Here is a 21,254-nt window from a genome sequence, read left to right as displayed (position 1 = left end):
CTACTCTTATGAGTGCGAAGCGCTGGCCCCGCCACATTATCGCTCGTGGTTAGGCCCACTTTCAATTTCATGGTGTCCACGGGTTGGGTTGGGTTTGGTTCGGATTTAAGTGAAATCAAACTCAAACCCTATATGAGATAATGGTACCGGGTTATGGACTTGAGTCTAATGGAATCCATCATAAGAAACCATACCAGGATCCTGGACTAGAGTCTAATTGAACTCATCATAAGAGAAACCATACCCGAACCTTATAAGGTTACATAAAAGATAAATCAGATCCAAACCATACCTGCTAAAATAATATTTTTTATCATTTTTGCATTGAAAAATACTAACTTAATTGGAACTCGGACCGAGCCATATGAAATTTCACAAACTTAACACTCTTAGGAATAAAAAAGAAATGGTTGGTTAAGGAAAAACCATGAAAAGACCCATTTTTGCTTGTCACAAAAATCATGTTTATTTTATCACAAGAATTTAATGAGAAGAACCCCTGGACCCCCCTTTTATATATATATATATATATATATATATATATATATATATATATATATATATATATATATATATATATATATATATATATATATATATATATATATATATATATATTTTATTTATTTATTTATTTATTTTTGCCGCACCCGCACCCACACCCAAGGTTTTTGAAAGTGCCGCATCCCCGCACCCACACCCGCACCCATGTGACATAGCTTTACAAGGAGTGGAACAATGCCAAAAGTTCTATATCAAGAATGGAACAGTTATTAATAAAGCTAAGAAGTGAAAATGGTCAACTGAAAGCTGATTCATATTTCATTCAGCAACATGCCTATCAAAAAATTTCATTCAGCGGAGGTGAGTTTGTAAGAATAATTGCAGTTTTATACTCTTTAATACAGATCATGCATAATCAAAGAAATGCATTCAAGAGAAGAAAAAAATTAACAGGAAATCTTACAGCAGTAATGGAGACTGCGGCCAATCATGCAACATCGGAAGGCTAGTAACCGGGTCCTGCATTTCATTCCAATGACTTGCTAAACAACCCAGGATGAACTTTTTCCAGTAACTATGACAAACTTCACTTGAATACAGGATATATAGTTATATACTATAACATGTGACATGAAATATTAGGGAAATGACATTCAGCTTCACTTAAAAGGATTTTAATGTGACTAGATGGTCACACCAACCGTTAAAGGACAAGGGCTAAGGTTCAAGTAGCGACTCCTCCAGAAGCCCCAGCCTTCCATAAAAAGTGGCCACATCCAATGGGTTACATCTTTCCAACAGACCTGTTCATATATGAAATAGCTGTGGTCACTCAACCTCAGACATTGCCTTCCAAGCAAACAAGAAATGGGTACACATTATCTTTGAAATATAAAATCAAGCAGTTAAAAGATAAATCCAAGAAGCCTTTTTACAGAAATGGGATGACAAGCATGTACACTTTCACATTGATATGTTTCAAGTGCAGCTACTATGCACTTACTCTCCAGTGTAAAGCATATGTCCAAACCATATCTTGAATCTAAGCTTCACCCTCAAGTAGGGTCTGACCAACACCATAATGGAAATGGGAGAAACTAAACTACAGGTGCACAGAATGGATAAAGTAATATGAGGCTATATACTCTGCAGATGTGTAATCATGTATCTTGGAAGAGTTTTTAAGGTGCTAGTGCACTATACTGGTTCCATCCAATTGTTAAAGAGTGTCGCTTGCAAGGGTTTGTCATCCTTTACATTTATGTTACATTTTAACAAAGATTTTCTGGTGACCTTCAATGGGCAACAACCTGGAGATGCCTTTACGCATGAAGTTACATGAAAATATATGCAGTTTACATACAAAGATGCATACATACATACATATAGGGACCATATTTGCTACTATCATTCGCAGGTACAAATGCCTTTTTTTCATTTTTTTATTGTTTTTTATGAAACTAACCCTACAGATGTGATCTACATGTTTTTCTTAGTGAGAATCTGCTCTTAAATCTTTAGTACATGTAGGCAGGTTTCCATAAGGCTTCAAAAATCAATGGCCTACAATGTGCAACACTTTCCCAGGTCATAAAATCATGCTTTTTGGTCAAAAAACATGATTCAAAAGCCCACCCCACTATTTTGGACATGATGAATCCATCTATGAGGTTTGATTGGATAAAAAAAAAACTCTTGTACTATGGAGATCCAGAGGCGTTTGTACCAGAGTTATCGGAAGCTTCTTAGGTAGGTGGGAAGCGCGCTTCCTGGAAGCTCGCTTTGGAAGCACGATACTCCTCGCTTTCAAAACTTCATGGGAATCTCAATTACCCCAATGCTTCCCACACATATGGTTTATACTTCTTATATGATTTTCTCACGTTTTTTCATGTTTTTCAAGTATTTCCTCTCACACTTTCACTCACTTCCCATGTACTTTCTCTAAATTGGTAACAACCATCGTTATATTTTAACAAAAACTTAACTCTTACTGAAAAATCATGAAATAGAAGAATAATCAATTTTATTTTAGTTTTTATTTGCTTCGTGTTCGATTTCTATTCAATTACCATATTGAATCATTTTTTATTCCTATTTTGCTTTCAAATTGATACTTTGCTTCGCGCTTTCTATAAATGTAATATCTCGTATTCTTTCAGGATTTTTAAAAGGCAAAAATATAATTTTTAAAATTATATATTATATTAAATTGATAAAATCATGAAAATATATATTAAAATATAGCTGACGTCAGCTAGGTCTGGGAGTGGCCCAGATCCTACTAAAAACACCTAATTTAGCTAAGAATAATTTTAAAAAAAATTAGTTTTTAATCTATAATTCGAGCAAAATTTAGGTTAAATCAGGCAAAATTCAGAAGCGAAATTCAGGTATGACCACTGTTAGATCCACCTCGGAATGTAGATCGCATTGGCGACCTGTTTTTCCGAAATCGGATTATGGTTGTGTAACGACCCCAACTTATCTTCGTAAAAAGTGAATTTTTTTTAAACAATTGCGGAAACAAAACCCAAAGATTTGGGGTCTCAGAGATTTAATGTATATCAAACCAGATAGTGCATTGAATCAATGAAAGAAATAATCAATTTTATTAGTCACTGAATAAATGTCAAAATAAGTTGAAATAATAAAATAGTCTGTCATAAAGAGTCACGTTGTCAGGAACCCAGAACATGTCACGCAAAGCTCGTAGTCTCCATATAGCAGGTCATCCCATCATTGTGCACCCGATCCTGTAAAATAGTTTTGAAAGACGGGTAAGAACCAAAGTCCTTTGTACGAATTCGTCTAAAAATCCAAACAAAAAGAAAATAGCATAATCAAATATAACAACAATTTTTATAATCAACTTACCATTCAAGCATTTAAACAAGTATCATGCAACAACAAATATCATGCGAAACAGTATAAGCATGAATGCATGAACTAATGCAGAACAGTAAGGATGCATGATTTAATGCACATGCAAAAATAACTTATTAAGTTATTTATCAGAGTTGTTTTTGTATACATGTCTATTAAATGTACACAATTTTAGTTTTCACTTTTCTTTAAACCCGTGGATAGTCAAATCGGGCACAATTTTTCGAAGCCTAAATTAGGTTCTCAGTTGTAACTTAACACACAATTTGTATTTTATTACTGAGTTTCATATTTGTTCCTCAACCGATATCAGGAATCAGCACCATTCATCGGAATATTAGAAATCAACATTTAATGCTAGGACATCAGGAAAATCAACATCCACTGACTTTCTTGGTATATCAATAACTACAGCTAAGTCAACAACACTACCTCGAGGCAAAGTGGTTGAATCTTCTTAAAACCGTGGCCGAAAGATAAACCATCATATCAGGTTTAGGAGCACAATCACACAGAGTTTTAGTATCTTCACAGTTTTTTCAAAACCGTCATCCAAGATTCCTACAATATGGAAGGGACATCAAGGAAGAGATTAATTACATTGTTTGGCCTTTTTTACCTTTTTAAACAAATTCAAGTTCTTTACAAAAGAACCGTTTTGCAAATCAACATGCAAAACCACATTTCAGGCCCAACCCGCATAATTTAACAGTGCAATTAACTTTGAAAAAACCAATAATTTTCATAAATAAATTGTGCAATGCACAAATTAAAATCAACAACATTGGCTGCTCCTGACCCACACGGCTCCTATCTGACCACAAAAGCACCTCAAAGTGATTTATGCATCTCATGCAAAATTTTAGTGAACATGCAACACAACTTGTTTTAACACATGTCCACAATGCACATTCAACCACACAACATAAATGCACATAAAGCAAACTGCATACACATGCAAACAGATGCTTGCAACACACATTATCATGATCCATCTCATGCATAACATCCAAACAAGCATATGATCATATTTATGCAAACATCAAAATAACTTCAGAAATTACATGCATATGATATGCACATTTATGCTAACATGATATTCAATTGCATGAGCATACGTAATCAATCAAAATATGAAGTTGGATGCATAATCCTTCAGCCAACACGAATGTGAGCCTGAACACTGTGAAACTGTTCAAGTTGCACAACACATGACAACTACATTTTGGTCCACGTGTAAACCTGATCACACCACTCTTTATAAAATCTGGTATACGCATAAGACCCTGAACATAGCAAAACATGTAAGTTGGTTCATGTGCAAAACTGCGCACATTGAAATCTGGTTCACGTGCAAAATTATGCACATTGAAATCTGGTTCATAACTTCATTCAAGAACATGATAAAAGAAACATTTGACGACCATCGCAAACATGGCAGATCTGAACCAGATCTGTCATGTTTAAGAAACTGGCAGACCTGTCCAGATCTGCCAATTTATGAGAATCGGCAGATCTGACGAGAACAACACGTGATTGTTCGGTAGATCTGATCCAAAACAGCACATGCTCACTGTTCGGCAGATCTGATAACTACAGAAAAGAATAACAAATTTATTTACCAGCTGCCTACATACAACATATAATTTATTCTAAGAATATTCCAAAGGGTGTCGCCCTCCTCTGGAAGTCCTCCTGTAGTATAATTCTACTCAATTTAACCTTTAATTTGATTTTAAAGTTTCAAATTGGTCATCTTTGGATTTCAGATCCCAATCTAGATCCAAATCCATATCCAAGATCCATATGGATGCAACATGGACCATATCCTAGTTAATATGAGTCCTAGACTAGGTCCAAATCCATATCAACTTGGATCAAACGGATCAGATTCAGTCCAATCTACTCTAGAAAAAAGGTAAAAATAGAGGCGAGTCAATTTTTAAAAACAGGATTTTCGGGCCAACCGTAACCCGATTTCAGAAAAATGAAGCACCAACGTTCTCAAAATTACGAGACGCATCTAATGGTATACTTAACTGATTTTTGCCTCCGAATTTCAATTAAACTTAACCTGATTTTCGCTTGAATTTAAAGGTTAAAAATGAAACCTTTTACAATTATCAAACTTCTCATTTTGGTCTTGTTAGTAGGCCCTAGGCCACGCCCAGACCCAGCTGACGTCACGTACATTTAAAGGTATTTTCTATGAATTTTTATCAATCTCATAAAATACTTAGCTAGAATTTCATAAATTTTCGAATTTAAAAACCATGAAAAAGCACACAATATTACACGTTGGCCCGAAAAATGTGTTTTTCAAAAATGACCGGCCTTATTTTTGACATTTTTTTGGATTGGATCAGACTGGATCTGCTTCGTTTGATCCAAGTTAATATGAATATGAACTCAGTACAAGATCCATATTGACTAGGATCTAGTCTAGGTTGGATCCTTTTGGATTTGAATATAGATTTGAATCTTGGATCCAAATCTAGATCCATAATCCAGCTATGGCAATTTTAAAACCACTTTGAACTTAAAGTTTTAAAAATAACTTATAAATTTAAGTATGGATGAGGTAGAGTTCTACCTGGGGTAGAACTCTACCGCATAGAGCCTTCTAAGGGGGGCGTCACCCTCTAGAATATCCTCCTAGAATATTAATTAAAATAATTAATATAAAAAATTAAAAAGATAAAATATCTAAAACATAAGGCTATCTAGATGAGAGTATGGAGTTCTACACATAGCAGAACTCTACTCTCAAAGAGGTTCTTTTAGAAGGGACGTCAACCCCTAATTTAGAAATATTAAAACAATATAAAAAGGGGCTAGGCTCTCCCTCTCTCTAGAATTTGTATTCTAGAGAGAGAAAGTGTGGTACAAAGAGTAAGATAGAGAGAAAAGGAAAACTCGTGTGAGGAGGAAAGAAAAGGAGAAGAAGAAAAAGGAAAATATTTTTTTCATACATCCATCAATTTTTCTATCTTTCTCGCGCTATAAAACAAGGTACGGATTCCTCTCTCAATTCGTATGGGAAGGGAATATATATATAAATCGATTTGGGCATAGATTTAGAGAGAAAAAGAAATTTCTGATTTTTTTAAAGCTATATATATATATATATATTGATGATATATATATAGTTAATGTTTTCATGATCTGTTGATTTCCAGTGTTCATCTATGCTGAAAGTATGCATATCGATTTTTAAACCATGCATCCAAATTTATATTGTCGATTTTCTCATGTTCACGCAAGTCTGAATATATATATATATATATATATATATATATATATATATATATATATATATATATATATATATATATATATATTCTAGGTTGGTCGATGGTTACATATCCGAACTTGTATTTGCTGATTTCAGATTTGTTGAGCTTCTTAAGCATGTATCTGAATATTATTTCATTGATTCAGATTGGCCGAGTTGCATAACCATGCATCTGAATATTATTTCATTAATTCAGGTTAGCCGAGTTGCATAACCATGCATCTAAATACTTATTTCTTTGAATCAAATTTGCCGAGTTGCATATACATGCAAATGAAAATATATTCTTGATTCAGATTTTTTGAGTTTCATATACATGCATCTGAAAATATATGTTCGATTCAGATTTGTCGAGTTGCATATGCATGCATCTGAATATATATTTTGTTGATTCAGATTTGTCGATCATACATCTAAAAATAATATATATATATATATATATATATATATATATATTAGTTCTATCGATCATATGAGCATGCATCTGAATATACTGTTTTGATTCAAATCTGCCGAGTTACATGTTTATGCATCCAAATATATTATTTTGGTTCAGATTTGTCAAGATACATGCTCATGCATATGCATATATTTTTATGTTTCAGTTTTATCGAGTTTTGTACTTATATGCAAACCAGCATGTTATAGTTGTGTACACAGGTCTGGCCGACCCATGTACATGATTTTGATCATGTACAAGGATCAGCCAATATGTTGTCCATGTGAGTACACAGGTCTGGCCAACTCATGTAGATGATTTCGATCATGTACATGGATCAGCCAGCATGATGCCCATGTAGTACAGGTCTGGCCGACCCAAGTACATGTTTGTGAACATGTACATGGATCAGCCAGCAGGTTGGTTCATGTTTACCTTTGGTCTGTCAGACCCATGTATATATTTGTGAACATGTAGTGGATCAGCCAGCAAGCTGGCTCATGTGTACCTTTGGTATGGCCGACCCATGTACATGATTAGCTTATGTGTACCTTTGGTATGGCCGACCCATGTACATGATTTTATACATGGATTAGCCAGCAGGCTGGTTTATGTATGCTTTTGGTCTAGCCGACCTATGTACATGATTTTATTCATGCCAGCAGGCTAGTACTTGGTTATTTTCAGGTCTGGCCGGCCCATGTCCATGATTATGATCATGTACATGGATCAGCCCGAGTTATTGGCATGATAATCAAACCAGCATGCTAAATATGGGTATGTTTCAGGTCTAGCCGACCCATGTACATGCTTATGATCATGTACATGGATCAGCCCGAGTTATTGGCATGATAATCAAACCAGCTATGATGTGTTTAGGGTTGAGTGGTCAATTCATATACATGAATCTGATAATGTACATAAATCTGATACGTGAATTGCATAGTTATTGTTATGGTTGATACATGTACATTATTCTGAGTATGTACATGAACCGGACCAGTAGTGGTAAGTTTACTACATAGTTGATTTGAGTATATGAAATTGGTCATGTACATAAATCTGATTGGAATATGTATTCTTTTGAGATGATACATAAATCTGATCCTAAATGGATCAATTTACAATTGTGCATGTCATACGCATGAACCTCAAATTAATTTGATGTTTACATGATTGCGATCATATGCATGTTTGGTTGATTATGCATGGAATTGATCACGAATGGTATGTTATGCAAGCATCTATTCATATGCGTATGTGTTTAGCTTAATGTGCATTCATATTTTGTGTTTTGAATGTGCATTGTAAACATATTTGGAAACATTGTCTGTGTTGCATGTTCAATGAAATTTTGCAAGTTGCATAAATCACTTTTGAGATGTGATGGTGGTAAGATCTGAACCACTGCGGGCCGTGTAGGCCAGGAGCATGTGTTATTCCAACTGTTGATTTTATTTATGCATTGCATAATTTATTTTTAAAATTTTATTGATTTTTCAAATTTAATTACACTTAAATTGTGAGGGTCAAGGCCCGAAATTGTTTGTTTTGCATGTGGATTTGCAAAATTGTTCTTGCGTAAAAAACTTAAAATTTATTTGGAAATGGTAAAAGAGATTAAATAGTGTAATTAATTTTTTTCTTGGATACTAAAACTCTGTATGCGATTGTGCCCCTGAACCCGATATGGTGGTTCACCTCCCACTCCCAGCCACAATTTTATGAATATCCAACCACTTTACGTGTGGTGGTAGTGTTAACTCAGTTATAGTTATTGGTATACCAAGAAAGTAGCGTCAATAGTTGACGATTTTCATTGATGTCCCGACATTAGATGAAGATTTTTAATGTTTTGATGAAAGGTGAGGATCCCTGATATCAATCGAAAAACAAGTGTGCAACCCAGTAATAAAATACAAATTGTGTGTTAAGCTACGACTGGGAACCTAACTTGAACTTCAAAAATTTGTGCCCGTTTTGAGTATCCGCGGGTTTAAGAAAAAGTGAAAATTAAACTTGTGTGCATTTTGTAAGATCGCGTATTTTTGGTCCTTAGTCAATTCATGAGATTTTCGAAATTTGGCTAAGTCTAGTAGAAAAAACATTTGAGGCTCGATTTTTAGACCAATGTCTTAGAGTTTGGGTTTGACCCAAGTCTCATCGACAAGGTCGAGGCGAGCCAATCGAAACGTAGTAAAGAGTTTTAATTTTGACTTTTAAATTCAAGCAAAATTTGGGTTATTTTCGAGCGAAATTCAATATTTGGTATTCGTGTAATATATCGTTGGATGTGTCTCAGAATTATGAGCGCGATAGTATTTTACTTTTCTAAATTCGAGTTTCGGTTGGCCCGAAAATCGCATTTTTCTAAAATTTTAGCAGTTTGTCGAAACGAATACGGGATTGGATCAGACTGGATCCAAGGACTATGATTCGAATTTTTATTGATTTGGGTCCTAATTTGGTCCTACTTAAATTTGGTTTGGGTCCAAATCTGGATCTGTTTTCGTTATGGGTATGGGTTTGGATCTTGGATCTTGAATCCGGATCCAGGTTCATGCCCATGTCCATGTCCATGTCCATGTCCATGTCCATGTCCATGTCCATGTCCATGTCCATGTCCATGTCCATGTCCAATGTCTTTCCTAGCTTTAAATTCAATTTAAAGTGTTATTTTGAGGTTAATTATAGTTATAAATCCTCTAGGGTAAGTTTTGTTATTTTTGGAAGGTTATAAATAATTTTTATTAATTAAAAAATAATTGTTTAATTAAATACAATTCCGAAATTTAATTGTTGGGCTGAGTGGGACTCTCCAAAAGAGTCCCTATGCTTACCTAAAAGAGTTTAGGAAAGTTAGAAGGGAAAAGTCTAACATTTGGAGAAATTTTAAAAAAAATGAAAACTAGCCTTAGAAAGGGAGTTTCCAGAATTTTTGGAAACTCTCTCAAGAGAGAGGACTGGAGAAGGGGTAACGTGATCCCCCTCCCTCACCTTTAAGTAAAGAAAAAAAAAAGGGGAAAAAGAAAGAAGAGAAAGAGGGAAAGAAAAAGAAAAAAGAGAAAGAGAGAGAGAGAAGGAGGAAGCCATTAAAGCCTCAGCCCCAAGCCTATTCTACCATCCATTTTCATCTTCTTAATCAAGGTACGGGTACTTTTTTATTCGGATGAGGAATCGAATATGGATGGGTTCCCGTGCATGATTTGACGGGAATCCAAGGGTAAAAGAGGGGAGTTTCATGCCTACTCTAGTGTATATCAAGGGGTTGTACGGATTTCTCCTTCCATGGTTTTATTCCTTGTAGTATTCACCGTTCTATAAGAGTAAATTTTCTGTGCATAGTCGCTTTTACGAAGAAACAGAATTTATTTTCATGATAGAAACATAGTTGCTAAATAACATGGTATTCATGTTGTTAGAAAGATTTTCAGGGGTTGTACGGATTTCTCCTTCCATGGTTTTATTCCTTGTAGTATTCACCGTTCTATAAGAGTAAATTTTCTGTGCATAGTCGCTTTTACGAAGAAACAGAATTTATTTTCATGATAGAAACATAGTTGCTAAATAACATGGTATTCATGTTGTTAGAAAGATTTTCTGTGCATATTTGTTTGGAATCTTTGAACTGTGTTGCATAACTACATAGGAATCGGCTTGGTACATCTGTGTGGAAGAGACCATATGTAAACATGTGGATTTAGTCATCGGATTGTCAAAAAAAAAGGGGAAATCTGTAAACAGCTTGGTAAAACAAGTGTTTAACGTTTCTTTTGTTATATATATATATATATATATATATATATATGTGTGCTGGAAGGCTCGGCTGACTGCTAAGCCAGGTAGAGCTTACACAGGCACCTGTGTAAGTGTGAAGAATCCTTGCAACAATTAAGTTTTCAAATAACTTGATAATTCAAATACTCAAGACACAAAATAAATGCACAGTGTTTATAAGCTTTACACCACAAAAGAAATGCAATAAATGCACAGTGTTTATAAGCTTTACACCACAAAATAAGTGCAATAAATGCACAGAGTTTATAAGCTTAAGGAGACAACTCCTTACTGAAATTCCCCCTTTACAATGGGCTTACAGCACTTATTTATGAGCTTTAGCAACTCATAAGAGCTGTTGGGCTGATTCAATTAGAGCTCCCAGCGTCTCTTTTTCTTACCTCTGTACACCGTACAGAAATAGTACATAAAAAAAAGGATAAAATAAAAAGAAAAAGTTACAAAAATAAGAAAAATTAAAAAAAAGAATTACAATCATATTCAATGACATGAATATGCGTAAAATGACTAAAATACCCCTAGAGCTAATACAAGAAAAAAATATTATATATATATATAAGTAGATGGATACATGTTAATATATATGAAATATATATGTATATGTATCTTCTTTTATATATATAAAATACATTGTCTTATGGATTACAATTTAACACCCCCCCTCAAACTTAGGGCATAATGACCGAAAGTTTGCCAAGAAGGAAGTTGAATCACGAAGAGCACAACGATTTGGTGAAGAAATCTACCAGCTGATATTCTGAAGTTACATATGAAAGATCTATGACTCCTTTCAGATATGCTTCTCGGACATAGTGGCAGTCTATCTCGATGTGTTTGGTCCGCTCATGAAATGTGTGGTTTTTGGCAATATAAATTGCACTCTTGTTATCACAGCATAGCTTGGTGGGCCCTTACAATTTTCATGGTAGTAGTCGTCATGGCACGATATTCAGCTTCTGTTGAGGATAGAAACACTTTTTGTTGCTTCTTACATCTCCATGAAATCAGCGAGTCTCCTAAAAACACACAAAAAACAGTGGTGGAGTGACGGTTATTTGGGTCACCTCCCCAGTCAGAGTCAGTATAAGCAATTAATTTTAATTCAGAAGAAGAGGATAAGAATACTCCCTTATTTAGTGTGTCATTTATGTATCTCACAATCCGCAAGATGGCACTCATGTGAACTGATGTTGGCGCATGTTGGAACTGACTTGCAGTATGAACTGCATGAGAGATATCTAGTCTAGTAATACTCAGATACATCAAAGATCCCACAAGTTGTCTGTAGGGGGTGGGATCGGAGAGACGAATACCATCATCAATCTTCATTTTGGCTCTTACTATAGCAGGAGTTTCACAAACCTTATCATCTGTAATATCTGACCTATCAATAATCTCAGAGGCAAGCTTAGTTTGAGATAAAAAATACCCTCTATGAGAGTATGTTACTTCAATACCCAAAAAAATAAATTAGAAATCACAAATCAGACATTTCAAACCTATCCTTCAAAATTGATTTTATGCTTTTAACCCCTTTAGAATCACTTCCTGTTATAAGCATATCATCCACATATAAGAGCAAAATGACAATCCCTGCATTGGTTTTTCTAACAAATAAGGCAATGTCAGTGAAACAGGAAGAAAAACCATTTTCTAACATTACAGAGTTAAATCTATCGTACCAAGCCTTGGAGGCTTGTTTTAAACCATAAAGTGTTTTTCGAAGGCGAAGCACTTTCCCTTTGGGAGTCTCTATTCCTAGTGGAGCATCCATATATACCTCTTCATTCAAATCACCATTTAGGAAGGCATTTTTAACATCCATTTGATAGATGTTCCATTTGTTGATTGAGGCAACGGTAATGAGACATCAGACAGTAATCATTCGGGTCACAGTGACAAAAGTTTCTTCATAGTCAATCACATATTCTTGACTATATCCCTTTGCAACTAATCGAGCCTTATATCTCTCAAGAGATCCATCGCTCTTAGTTTTTACCTTAAATACCCATCTACACCCTATTGTTTTCTTACCCTTAGGAAGATCTTGGAACTCCCAAGTCTTTGCCCTGTTGAGAGCAGAAAGCTCACATTCTATTGCTTTCAACCATTCATCATTCTTTTGGGCTTCTTCGAAGTTTTTGGGTTCTATATAGAAATGAATGGCGCTAAAGCATGCTCTATGTTTAGGAGTAAACGAATCATATGAAATAAACCTACAAGGCATCTTTCTACTTCTCTCAGATCTTCGTAGGTTTTCATCATTTGTTGAATTGGACCCACTAGGTTCACTGAATTTTGCAATTGCACTCTTAAAACTGTTTCTATCTCTATGGGTATATGTTATAGGATCTCTCAATGCTCCTTCATTTCTATGTTGGGAGATAGGTGGATGGGAAGAGTCATTTTCTTTGTCATTGACGTCATTATGAATGAAATCGTCATCACTATGATCACTATCATCATCATGTTCTAACATTTTAAATAAAAAAGAGTAATCCATGTTTTCTTCAGAGGGTTCACTCCTTTCAAAACCATTAACATTGTCCAGAAAACTCACATTTCTGGAAACATATAGCTTGTCATTATTAATATCATAACAACAAAACCCTTTTTGGGTTTCAGAATATCCAAGAAAAGCACAGGCAATGGCTTTTGGTGAAAGCTTGTCGTTCTTGTCAGTAAGAACGAAGCATTTACAACCGAAAATTCTCAACCGACTATAGTCGGGTTCTTTGGTATACAATTTTTCAAAAGGCAAGATATTATTCAAGTTTTTAGAAGGTAGCCGATTTATAAGATAGACAGATGCTAAAGCCGCTTCAGCCCAAAACCTTTTGGGATGTTTTGAGAAACAAGTAATGTTCGAGTTGTCTCTATTATATGTCTATGCTTCATTTCGGCTAATCCATTTTGTTGAGGGGTTTTCGGACAAGATCTTTGGTGAAGAATACCATGACTTTCAAGATAATTTTTTAATTCACTTGAAAGGTATTCTCCACCAGAGTCGGTTCTAAAAATTTTTAGATTCCCATTAAATTGATTTTTAATCATCATATGATAGGTTTTAAAAATTGAGAAAACTTCATATTTGTGTTTAAGAAAATAAATCCAACAATATCTCGTGTAGTCGTCAACAAAAATGACATAATATGCAAAGCCTCCTTTTGATAGGAAGGGTGTCGGTCCTCATACATCTGAATGGATAATTTCAAAAGGTTTCGTTGTAAACATAGATCTTTGACAAAAAGGCAATTTTTTCATTTTCCCAAGAATACAGTCGTTACAAGTAAAATCACTTTTACATAGACTTTTAACAAAAGGTAAATGAGAATTTTTTGCAATATTTGGATGTCCAAGTCTCTTGTGCCACACATTAATATCATTTTATTGGACAACATTACAAAACAGATTCTTTGGAATTTGAAGAGAATCGATATAGTATAGATCGCCCTTCTTAGAGCCTTCCCCAATCAATCTCTCGGACCGGCGATCATGTATCCAACATTTGTTAGATGAAAACTTTATATCACATCCATGATCCGAGAGTTGAGAAACGGAAAGCAAATTTAAGTTTAATTTGGCTATAACTCTAATTTTTGGAATAAAGAACCCTTGTTTTTCAAAATTTCCTATTCCTTTTACTTCAAGAGATGTTTCATCCGCGGTTGAAACAAAAGATGGATGCATCTAGTATTATAAATGTCAATAAATGGTTGTTAATAAAAGATAATAATTAAGAACAGTGTAATATACGTTCTGGAATCTCCTATCTGGAGAATGAGGATCTTAGAGGTCCGGTCTTGGGGAGACTGTGAGGATACAAAAACTCCGTGGGCTTTATTTTTGTCCCCTGAACCCGATATTGAGGTTCCTTTTACTGACCATGGTTTTAGTGAGAGTCCTTCACTTGACTTGGAGATGATGTGTTTGACACAGTTGTTGTTTTGCTACCAAGAAAGTGGGACTTGTGGGCGTGGGGTGTCCCTTGTGTCCCCAACATTAGATGTGGAGGTCTAATGTTCCGAAGGTGATTCGATCGAGGGCTAAGTTTGTGACCCATTAAATAAATTACAATTTTTGTGTTAAGCTACCCTAAGAACCTAACTTGACATCGGGGATCTTACCCGTTTGGTGTATCCGCGGGCAATGGTAATTAAAAAGAAAAACTTAAAGTTGTATGCATTTAATAAGGCATGCATATGAAAAAGGAAAACTTAAATGAAAGATAATAAAATGATTCATGCATTGCACATATATCATGCATTTTTCTGTTATACATTAGATCATGCATATTTTAATTATTCCCTTAGTCATTACATGATGGTGAGTGTATGTTATCTACTTTCTAGTGCATGCTGAAAGTCTTGGTTACTTAGTCTGTGCTACTTGCTACTCTTTAATGTTTTTTCATGCTTAGCATATGTGATATGTTGCATGGATGATTACTTAAATGTTGTAAGTTGTCATTTCTGCATTCCCTCAAATTATTGCATGAAATCTTATCTATATTATTTTTCTCACATGTTTCACTATAAGTAGTTGTACTCAGGATTTCGGTTCTGACACCCTACTTTTATGGTTTTTCGCAGACACAGGTGATCAGTGAAGTTGGCAGCTCCTGGGAGGACACGAGAGTCACGCTTGGTTTTTTACGGCTTCACTTGCAAACAGAGTGGCTCTTCTTTTCGTTTTGTTGTTTCTTTCAGTTCTTTTGTTTCAGTTAGTTGCTACTTCATTTTTCTCGTTTTGTTATTTCTTTCAGTTCTTTTGTTTCAGTTAGTTGTTACTTCTGTTGAGTAGAATATTGTCTCTGGAGTTGAATTTTGATTCATAAATAAAGAGGGTTGCTTTGGTTATTGTGGATGATAAATGTAAGTCCCTTTGTGGTGTTTGGCTATTCAATTGGAATTGAAACAGTGAGGACCCCGGGTCTCTCAGAAGTTTTCCACATTTAAAAGAAAAAAATCCGCATTTTCATGGGGTATGAGTTGGGTCGTTATAGGTTTGGTATCAGAGCCACAACCTAAACTTACATCTTTATCATCCTTTTTGTGTTAAATTTTATTTTTGATATGTGATCCCTGTCTGAAAGCGTCAACAAGTCGTGTCTCGTCCTCTAGAGCACTCTTCTTCACTGGTAAGGTTATTTAAATACTTTTATTTAAAGCATGTGAACTCTGTATGATTGATTACATTCATAGTTTAAATTTTTAAATTTTCATTCAGTGTTGAATTTAAAAGTCTTAGTGCGACTGTATGAATGATTATTGTTCGTGATCAACCCTAGGGGGGTAGGGTCAGTAAGGGTCTAACTTTGTGCGACAAATATGTGCATAGTAGATGTCGTATTCACGCAGAGGTGATTCGTCTTCCACTGGTGCTCCCGCCAATTGGCAAGAGCAGAGAGATTTCATGATGGAAGTCATTCACACCCTGACCGAGACTATGACAGCTCAGGTGACGCAGACAACAAAGGTTCTGCAGGCGGCACAGGTCATGCAGGCGACACAGGCAACTACTTGTGACCCTCCTATCGACGTTGTTTCGAACGCGGGCAGTGTTTCCTTCGAAAGGTTCTTGAAGTTAGACCTGTCAACTTTTGCAGGCAAGGCAGACCCAGAGGCAGCCGAGAGCTGGGTCGAGGAGATCGAAAGAGCGTTCGATGTCTTACCTACCCCGGAGGACAGGAAGCCACCTTTTGACATGTACTGTCTAAAAGGTGATGCTAAGAAGTAGTGGGACACCCTGCGAAAAGTGAAGTTCGCTGATATGGACGTGATTCTATAGGAGGTGTTCCGGGAGTTCCTGGACACGTATTTTCCCTCTTACGCCGAGGAGCAAATATAACAGAAGTTTCTCAACCTGACCTAGGGGAACATGAGCCTGGTGGACTACACCACTAGATTCCAGAGCCTCGGGAGGTACTGCCTGAACCTATTCAAAAATGAGAAGGCGAGGGCGATGAAGTATGTGCGTGGGCTGAAGGATGGGCTCCGGGTACGAGTATTGAGAGGTCGACCCACTACACTGGCGAACACGATTGAGACTGCGGTGGTCCTGAACGAGGAATGGGAGAGGTTCAAAGGCGACTCGCAGAAGAAGGGTAGCAATGAGGGTAGTTTGGCTCGTGGTGCGAGGAAGAACCCACCCACAGGTGGGAAGGAGCAGGGAGGCAAGAGGCAGCGAACCCAGGAGGGACGTCAGCAAGGGACAACCTCAACATGAGGAGCGACAGCAAGAAAAGGTCGAGTCAGTATGTCGCAAGTGTGGCAAGAACCATCCACTAGGTTTTTGCCCGTTGTTTAAGGATGTCTGCTATCAGTGTCAACAGCCAAGGCATATTGCTCCTTTCTGTCCGAACAAACCAGCGGCTCAGGAAGGTCAACAGCAGTAACAGCCATCGCAGCAGCAGCAGAAGCCTCAGCAGCAGCAAGGTCCGCGAAAGACCAATGGGAGAGTTTATGTCATTACAACTACCACGCAGGATGATCAGACTGATCTGATAGAAGGTATCGTCTTAGTTGTCGATCATTAGGCTCGTGTTATATTTGATTTTGGGCTACCCACACTTATTCGGTGCGTTCTAATTTCGAGGACGAAATTCTTTTAAGGGGGTAGGGATGTAAGATCATGTATTTTTTGTCCTTAGTCAATTCATGAGATTTTCGAAATTTGGCTAAATCTGGTAGAAAAATCGTTTGAGGCTCGATTTTTAGACCAATGTCTTAGAGATTGGGTTTGACCCAAGTCTCATCGACAAGGTTGAAGCGAGCCAATCGAAACGTAGTAAAGAGTTTTAATTTTGACTTTTAAATTCAAGCGAAATTCGGGTTATTTTCGGGCGAAATTCAAAATTTGGTATTCGTGTAATATATTGTTGGATGCGTCTCAAAATTCTGAGCGCGATGGTATTTTACTTTTCTAAATTCGAGTTCCGGTTGGCCCGAAAATTGCATTTTTCTAAAATTTTAGCAGTTTGTCGAAACGGATCTGGGATTGGATCAGACTGGATCCAAGGCCTATGATCTGAATTTTTATGGATTTGGGTCCTAATTTAATCCTACTTAAATCTGGTTTGGGTCCAAATCTGGATTCATTTTTGTTATGGGTATGGGTTTGGATCTTGGATCCGGTTCCGGATCCAAATCCATGCCCAATGTCTTTCCTAGCTTTAAATTCAATTTAAAGTGTTGTTTTGAGGTTAATTATAGTTATAAAGCCTCTAGGGTAAGTTTGGTTATTTTTGAAAGGTTATAAATAATTTTTATCAATTAAAAAATAATTAATTAATTAATTAAATACAATTCTGAAATTTAACTGTTGGGCAGAATGGGACTCTCCAAAAGAGTCCCTATGCTTACCTAAAAGAGTTTAGGAAAGTTAGAAGGGAAAAGCCAACATTTGGAGAAATTTTAAAAAAATTGAAAACTAGCCTTAGAAAGGGAGTTTCCAGAATTTTTGGAAACTCTCTGAAGAGAGAGGGCTGGATAAGGGGTAACTTGACCCCCTCCCCCTCACCTCTAAGTAAAGAAAAAAAAAGGGGGGAAAAAGAAACAAGAGAAAGAGGGAGAGAGAGAGAGAGAGAGAGGGAGGAAGAAGGAGGAAGCCATTGAAACCTCAGCCCCAAGCCTATTCTACCATCCATTTTCATCTTCTTGATCAAGGTACGGGTACTTCCTTTTGATTCGGATGAGGAATCGAATATGGATGGGTTCCCATGCATGATTTGATGGGAATCCATGGGTAAAAGAGGGGAGTTTCATGCCTACTCTAGTGTATATCAAGGGGTTGTATGGATTTCTCCTTCCATGGTTTTACACCGATTAGTATTCACCGTTCTATAAGAGTAAATTTTCTGTGCATAGTAGCTTTTATGAAGAAACAGAATTTATTTTCATGATAGAAACATAGTTGCTAAATAACATGGTATTCATGTTGTTAGGAAGATTTTCTGTGCATATTTGTTTGGAGTGTGTTGCATAATTACATAGGAATCGGCTTGGTACAGCTGTGTGGAAGAGACCATATGTAAACATGTGAATTTAGTCATAGGATTGTCAAAAAAAAAGGGGAAATCTGTAAACAGCTTGGTAAAACAAGTATTTAACGTTTCTTTTGTTATATATATATATATATATATATATATATATATATATATATATATATATATATATAATCTGGGTGTGCTGGACCGGCCAGCAGCCAGGAAGGCTCGGCTGACTGTTAAGCCTGGCAGGCTGGCAGAGATTACACAGGCCCTGTGTAAGGTCTGCCAGACCCAGCCGAGTTTACTCGGCTGGGCTGGTTGGTCAGCCGGGACTGGCAGGGTCCTGCAATCCCTGTCCAGCTGAGTCGGCTTAGGTCTGGCAGCACCCTGCCAGACCTAGCTGGGTAAGCTGAGCCCAGACCCAGACGACTGACAGTCGGCTAGCCCAGCCCGGCTGGACATGGGTTGGGTGCTGGCCTGTGAAACAGTGGGAAAAAAAGAGAGAGAAAATGGCAGCTTGTATACAGCTATGCAAACCAGAATTTTTGCAAGTGTTAGCTGTTTGGGTACACATATAACTACGCTTGTGTATGTAGGGCCAGCCGACAAGGTCGGCTGGACTGTTTTGTCGGATCGACAGCAAGTTGCCCGGTCCGGGGTTGACATACCCGACCAGCAGCTCAAACATGTGCAGAATTATATGTTTTGACAAGAAAATATGAATCTTATGCATGCATAATTGTATTTTTTTTGTACATTATTATAGTTGTGCAATTAAAACATGTGGATGTTGTGATGTCATGCATTGCCAGGTCATTGATGTTTTATATTTAATATGAACATGTGCACTTGATGGGAATATGTAATTCCATGTGCACAGACACTCAAGGGAGTATGCATTGGCATGGATATATGTATGTTGATGCAAGATTTCACAGGGAAAAGATGCATATGAATTAAGCACTTTCATGCTTATGAATAGTTTTGTTTTGCATGTGTGCACGTGCATTTGGAATATGAGTCTTGTATGATAAATGACAATGCTTGGTTTCGGCGTGTGATGCACCGATGGCCTAAGTGAACCATCGTCGGCCTGGGGAGCCATGAGCTTAGTTGTTTTTTCTTATATACTTAATTGCATCACTTGGTTTGTCCTATGATATGATCTTAGCAAACACTTGGTTTAGGAAGAGGGAGTCTCACCTAGTAACATTTAAAAGTGGGGTTAATACGAGTCAGATAGATTTTTTCCTACTTAGAAAGAGAGATAGGGGTTGTTGCATCGATTGTAAGGTTATACCAGGAGAAAGTGTAGCTACACAACATAGAGTCTTAATTTTAGATCTTAGAATTAGACAATGCCGCAAAAGGGATAGACATAGGATAGATCCTAGAATTAAGTGGTGGGCACTGAAAGGAGCTAAACAAGGAATGTTTGTAGAGCAGGTAGTTAAGGAAGTTGATTGGTGTCTCGAGGAGGATTCAGAATCAATGTGGAATAAGATAGCGGGTGGTATGAGAAAAGTAGCTAAGGAGGTATTGGGTGAGTCTAAAGGCGGTGCACCACTAGGTAAGGATACATCATGGTGGAACGAGGATGTCAAATTAGCTATTAAGGTTAAAAGAGAGTTTATAGAAATCTAAGTAAGAGTCGTGATAATGAGAATTTGGAGAAGTATATGATAGCAAAGAAGGAAGCTAAAAAAGTTGTTCGAAACGCGAGGGCTAAGGTATATAAGGAGGTTTATGACAAGTTGGATACCAAAGAAGGCGAGAAGGATATTTATAGGCTTGCAAAGATGAGAGATAGGAAATCGAAGGATTTGGGTATGGTTAGATGTATCAAAGATGAAACGCAAAGGGTTTTAGTCAAAGATGAGGAGATTAAGGAGAGATGGAAAGATTATTTTGATAAGCTATTTAATGATAGTCATGCTCAAGATCTTGGAGACTTCTTCATTCCTTTTCATGAGATAAATCGTGACTTCATGCGCAAGATTCAAAAGAAAGAAATTGCAGAGGCTTTGAAGAAAATGAAATCAAGAAGGGCAGTTGGCCCAGATGGTATACCTATCGAGGCTTGGAAATGCTTGGGAGAGAAAGGTTTAGAATGGTTGACAAATCTTTTTAACTTGATTTGGCGAACAAATAAGATGCCTAATGAGTGGAGGAAGAGTACTTTGGTGCCTTTATATAAGAATAAGGGTGATATACAAGATTGCACAAACTATCGTGGTATAAAACTCATGAGTCATACTATGAAACTTTGGGAGAGGGTGATTGAGTCTAGGTTGAGGAAGGTTGTCATGATATCGGAGAATCAATTTGGTTTTATGCCTGGA

At 36.6% G+C, this 21,254-nt stretch overlaps 1 protein-coding gene across 2 annotated transcripts in view; it reads right to left on the bottom strand.

Moving 5' to 3' along the window:
* The window catches only part of LOC149833687 (UDP-Glycosyltransferase superfamily protein), a 50,834-nt gene that overhangs the window by 16,144 nt on the left and 13,436 nt on the right, over window positions 1–21,254 (bottom strand). For both annotated transcript variants that reach the window (XM_090010951.1, XM_090010952.1), the window contains exons 7-8: window positions 1,206–1,307; window positions 968–1,023 (exon numbers count right to left, since the gene is read on the bottom strand). In XM_090010951.1, the coding sequence (XP_089867077.1) occupies window positions 968–1,023; window positions 1,206–1,307 (158 nt within the window). The remainder of the gene's footprint in view (window positions 1–967; window positions 1,024–1,205; window positions 1,308–21,254) is intronic.

Source organism: Nuphar pumila, chromosome 6 (genome assembly GCF_984573655.1).
Source record: "Nuphar pumila chromosome 6, dmNupPumi1.hap1.1, whole genome shotgun sequence".
Classification (NCBI taxonomy): Eukaryota; Viridiplantae; Streptophyta; class Magnoliopsida; order Nymphaeales; family Nymphaeaceae; genus Nuphar; species Nuphar pumila.
Note: the sequence above shows the minus strand (reverse complement) of the source record. Positions and strands in the feature narration are given on the sequence as shown.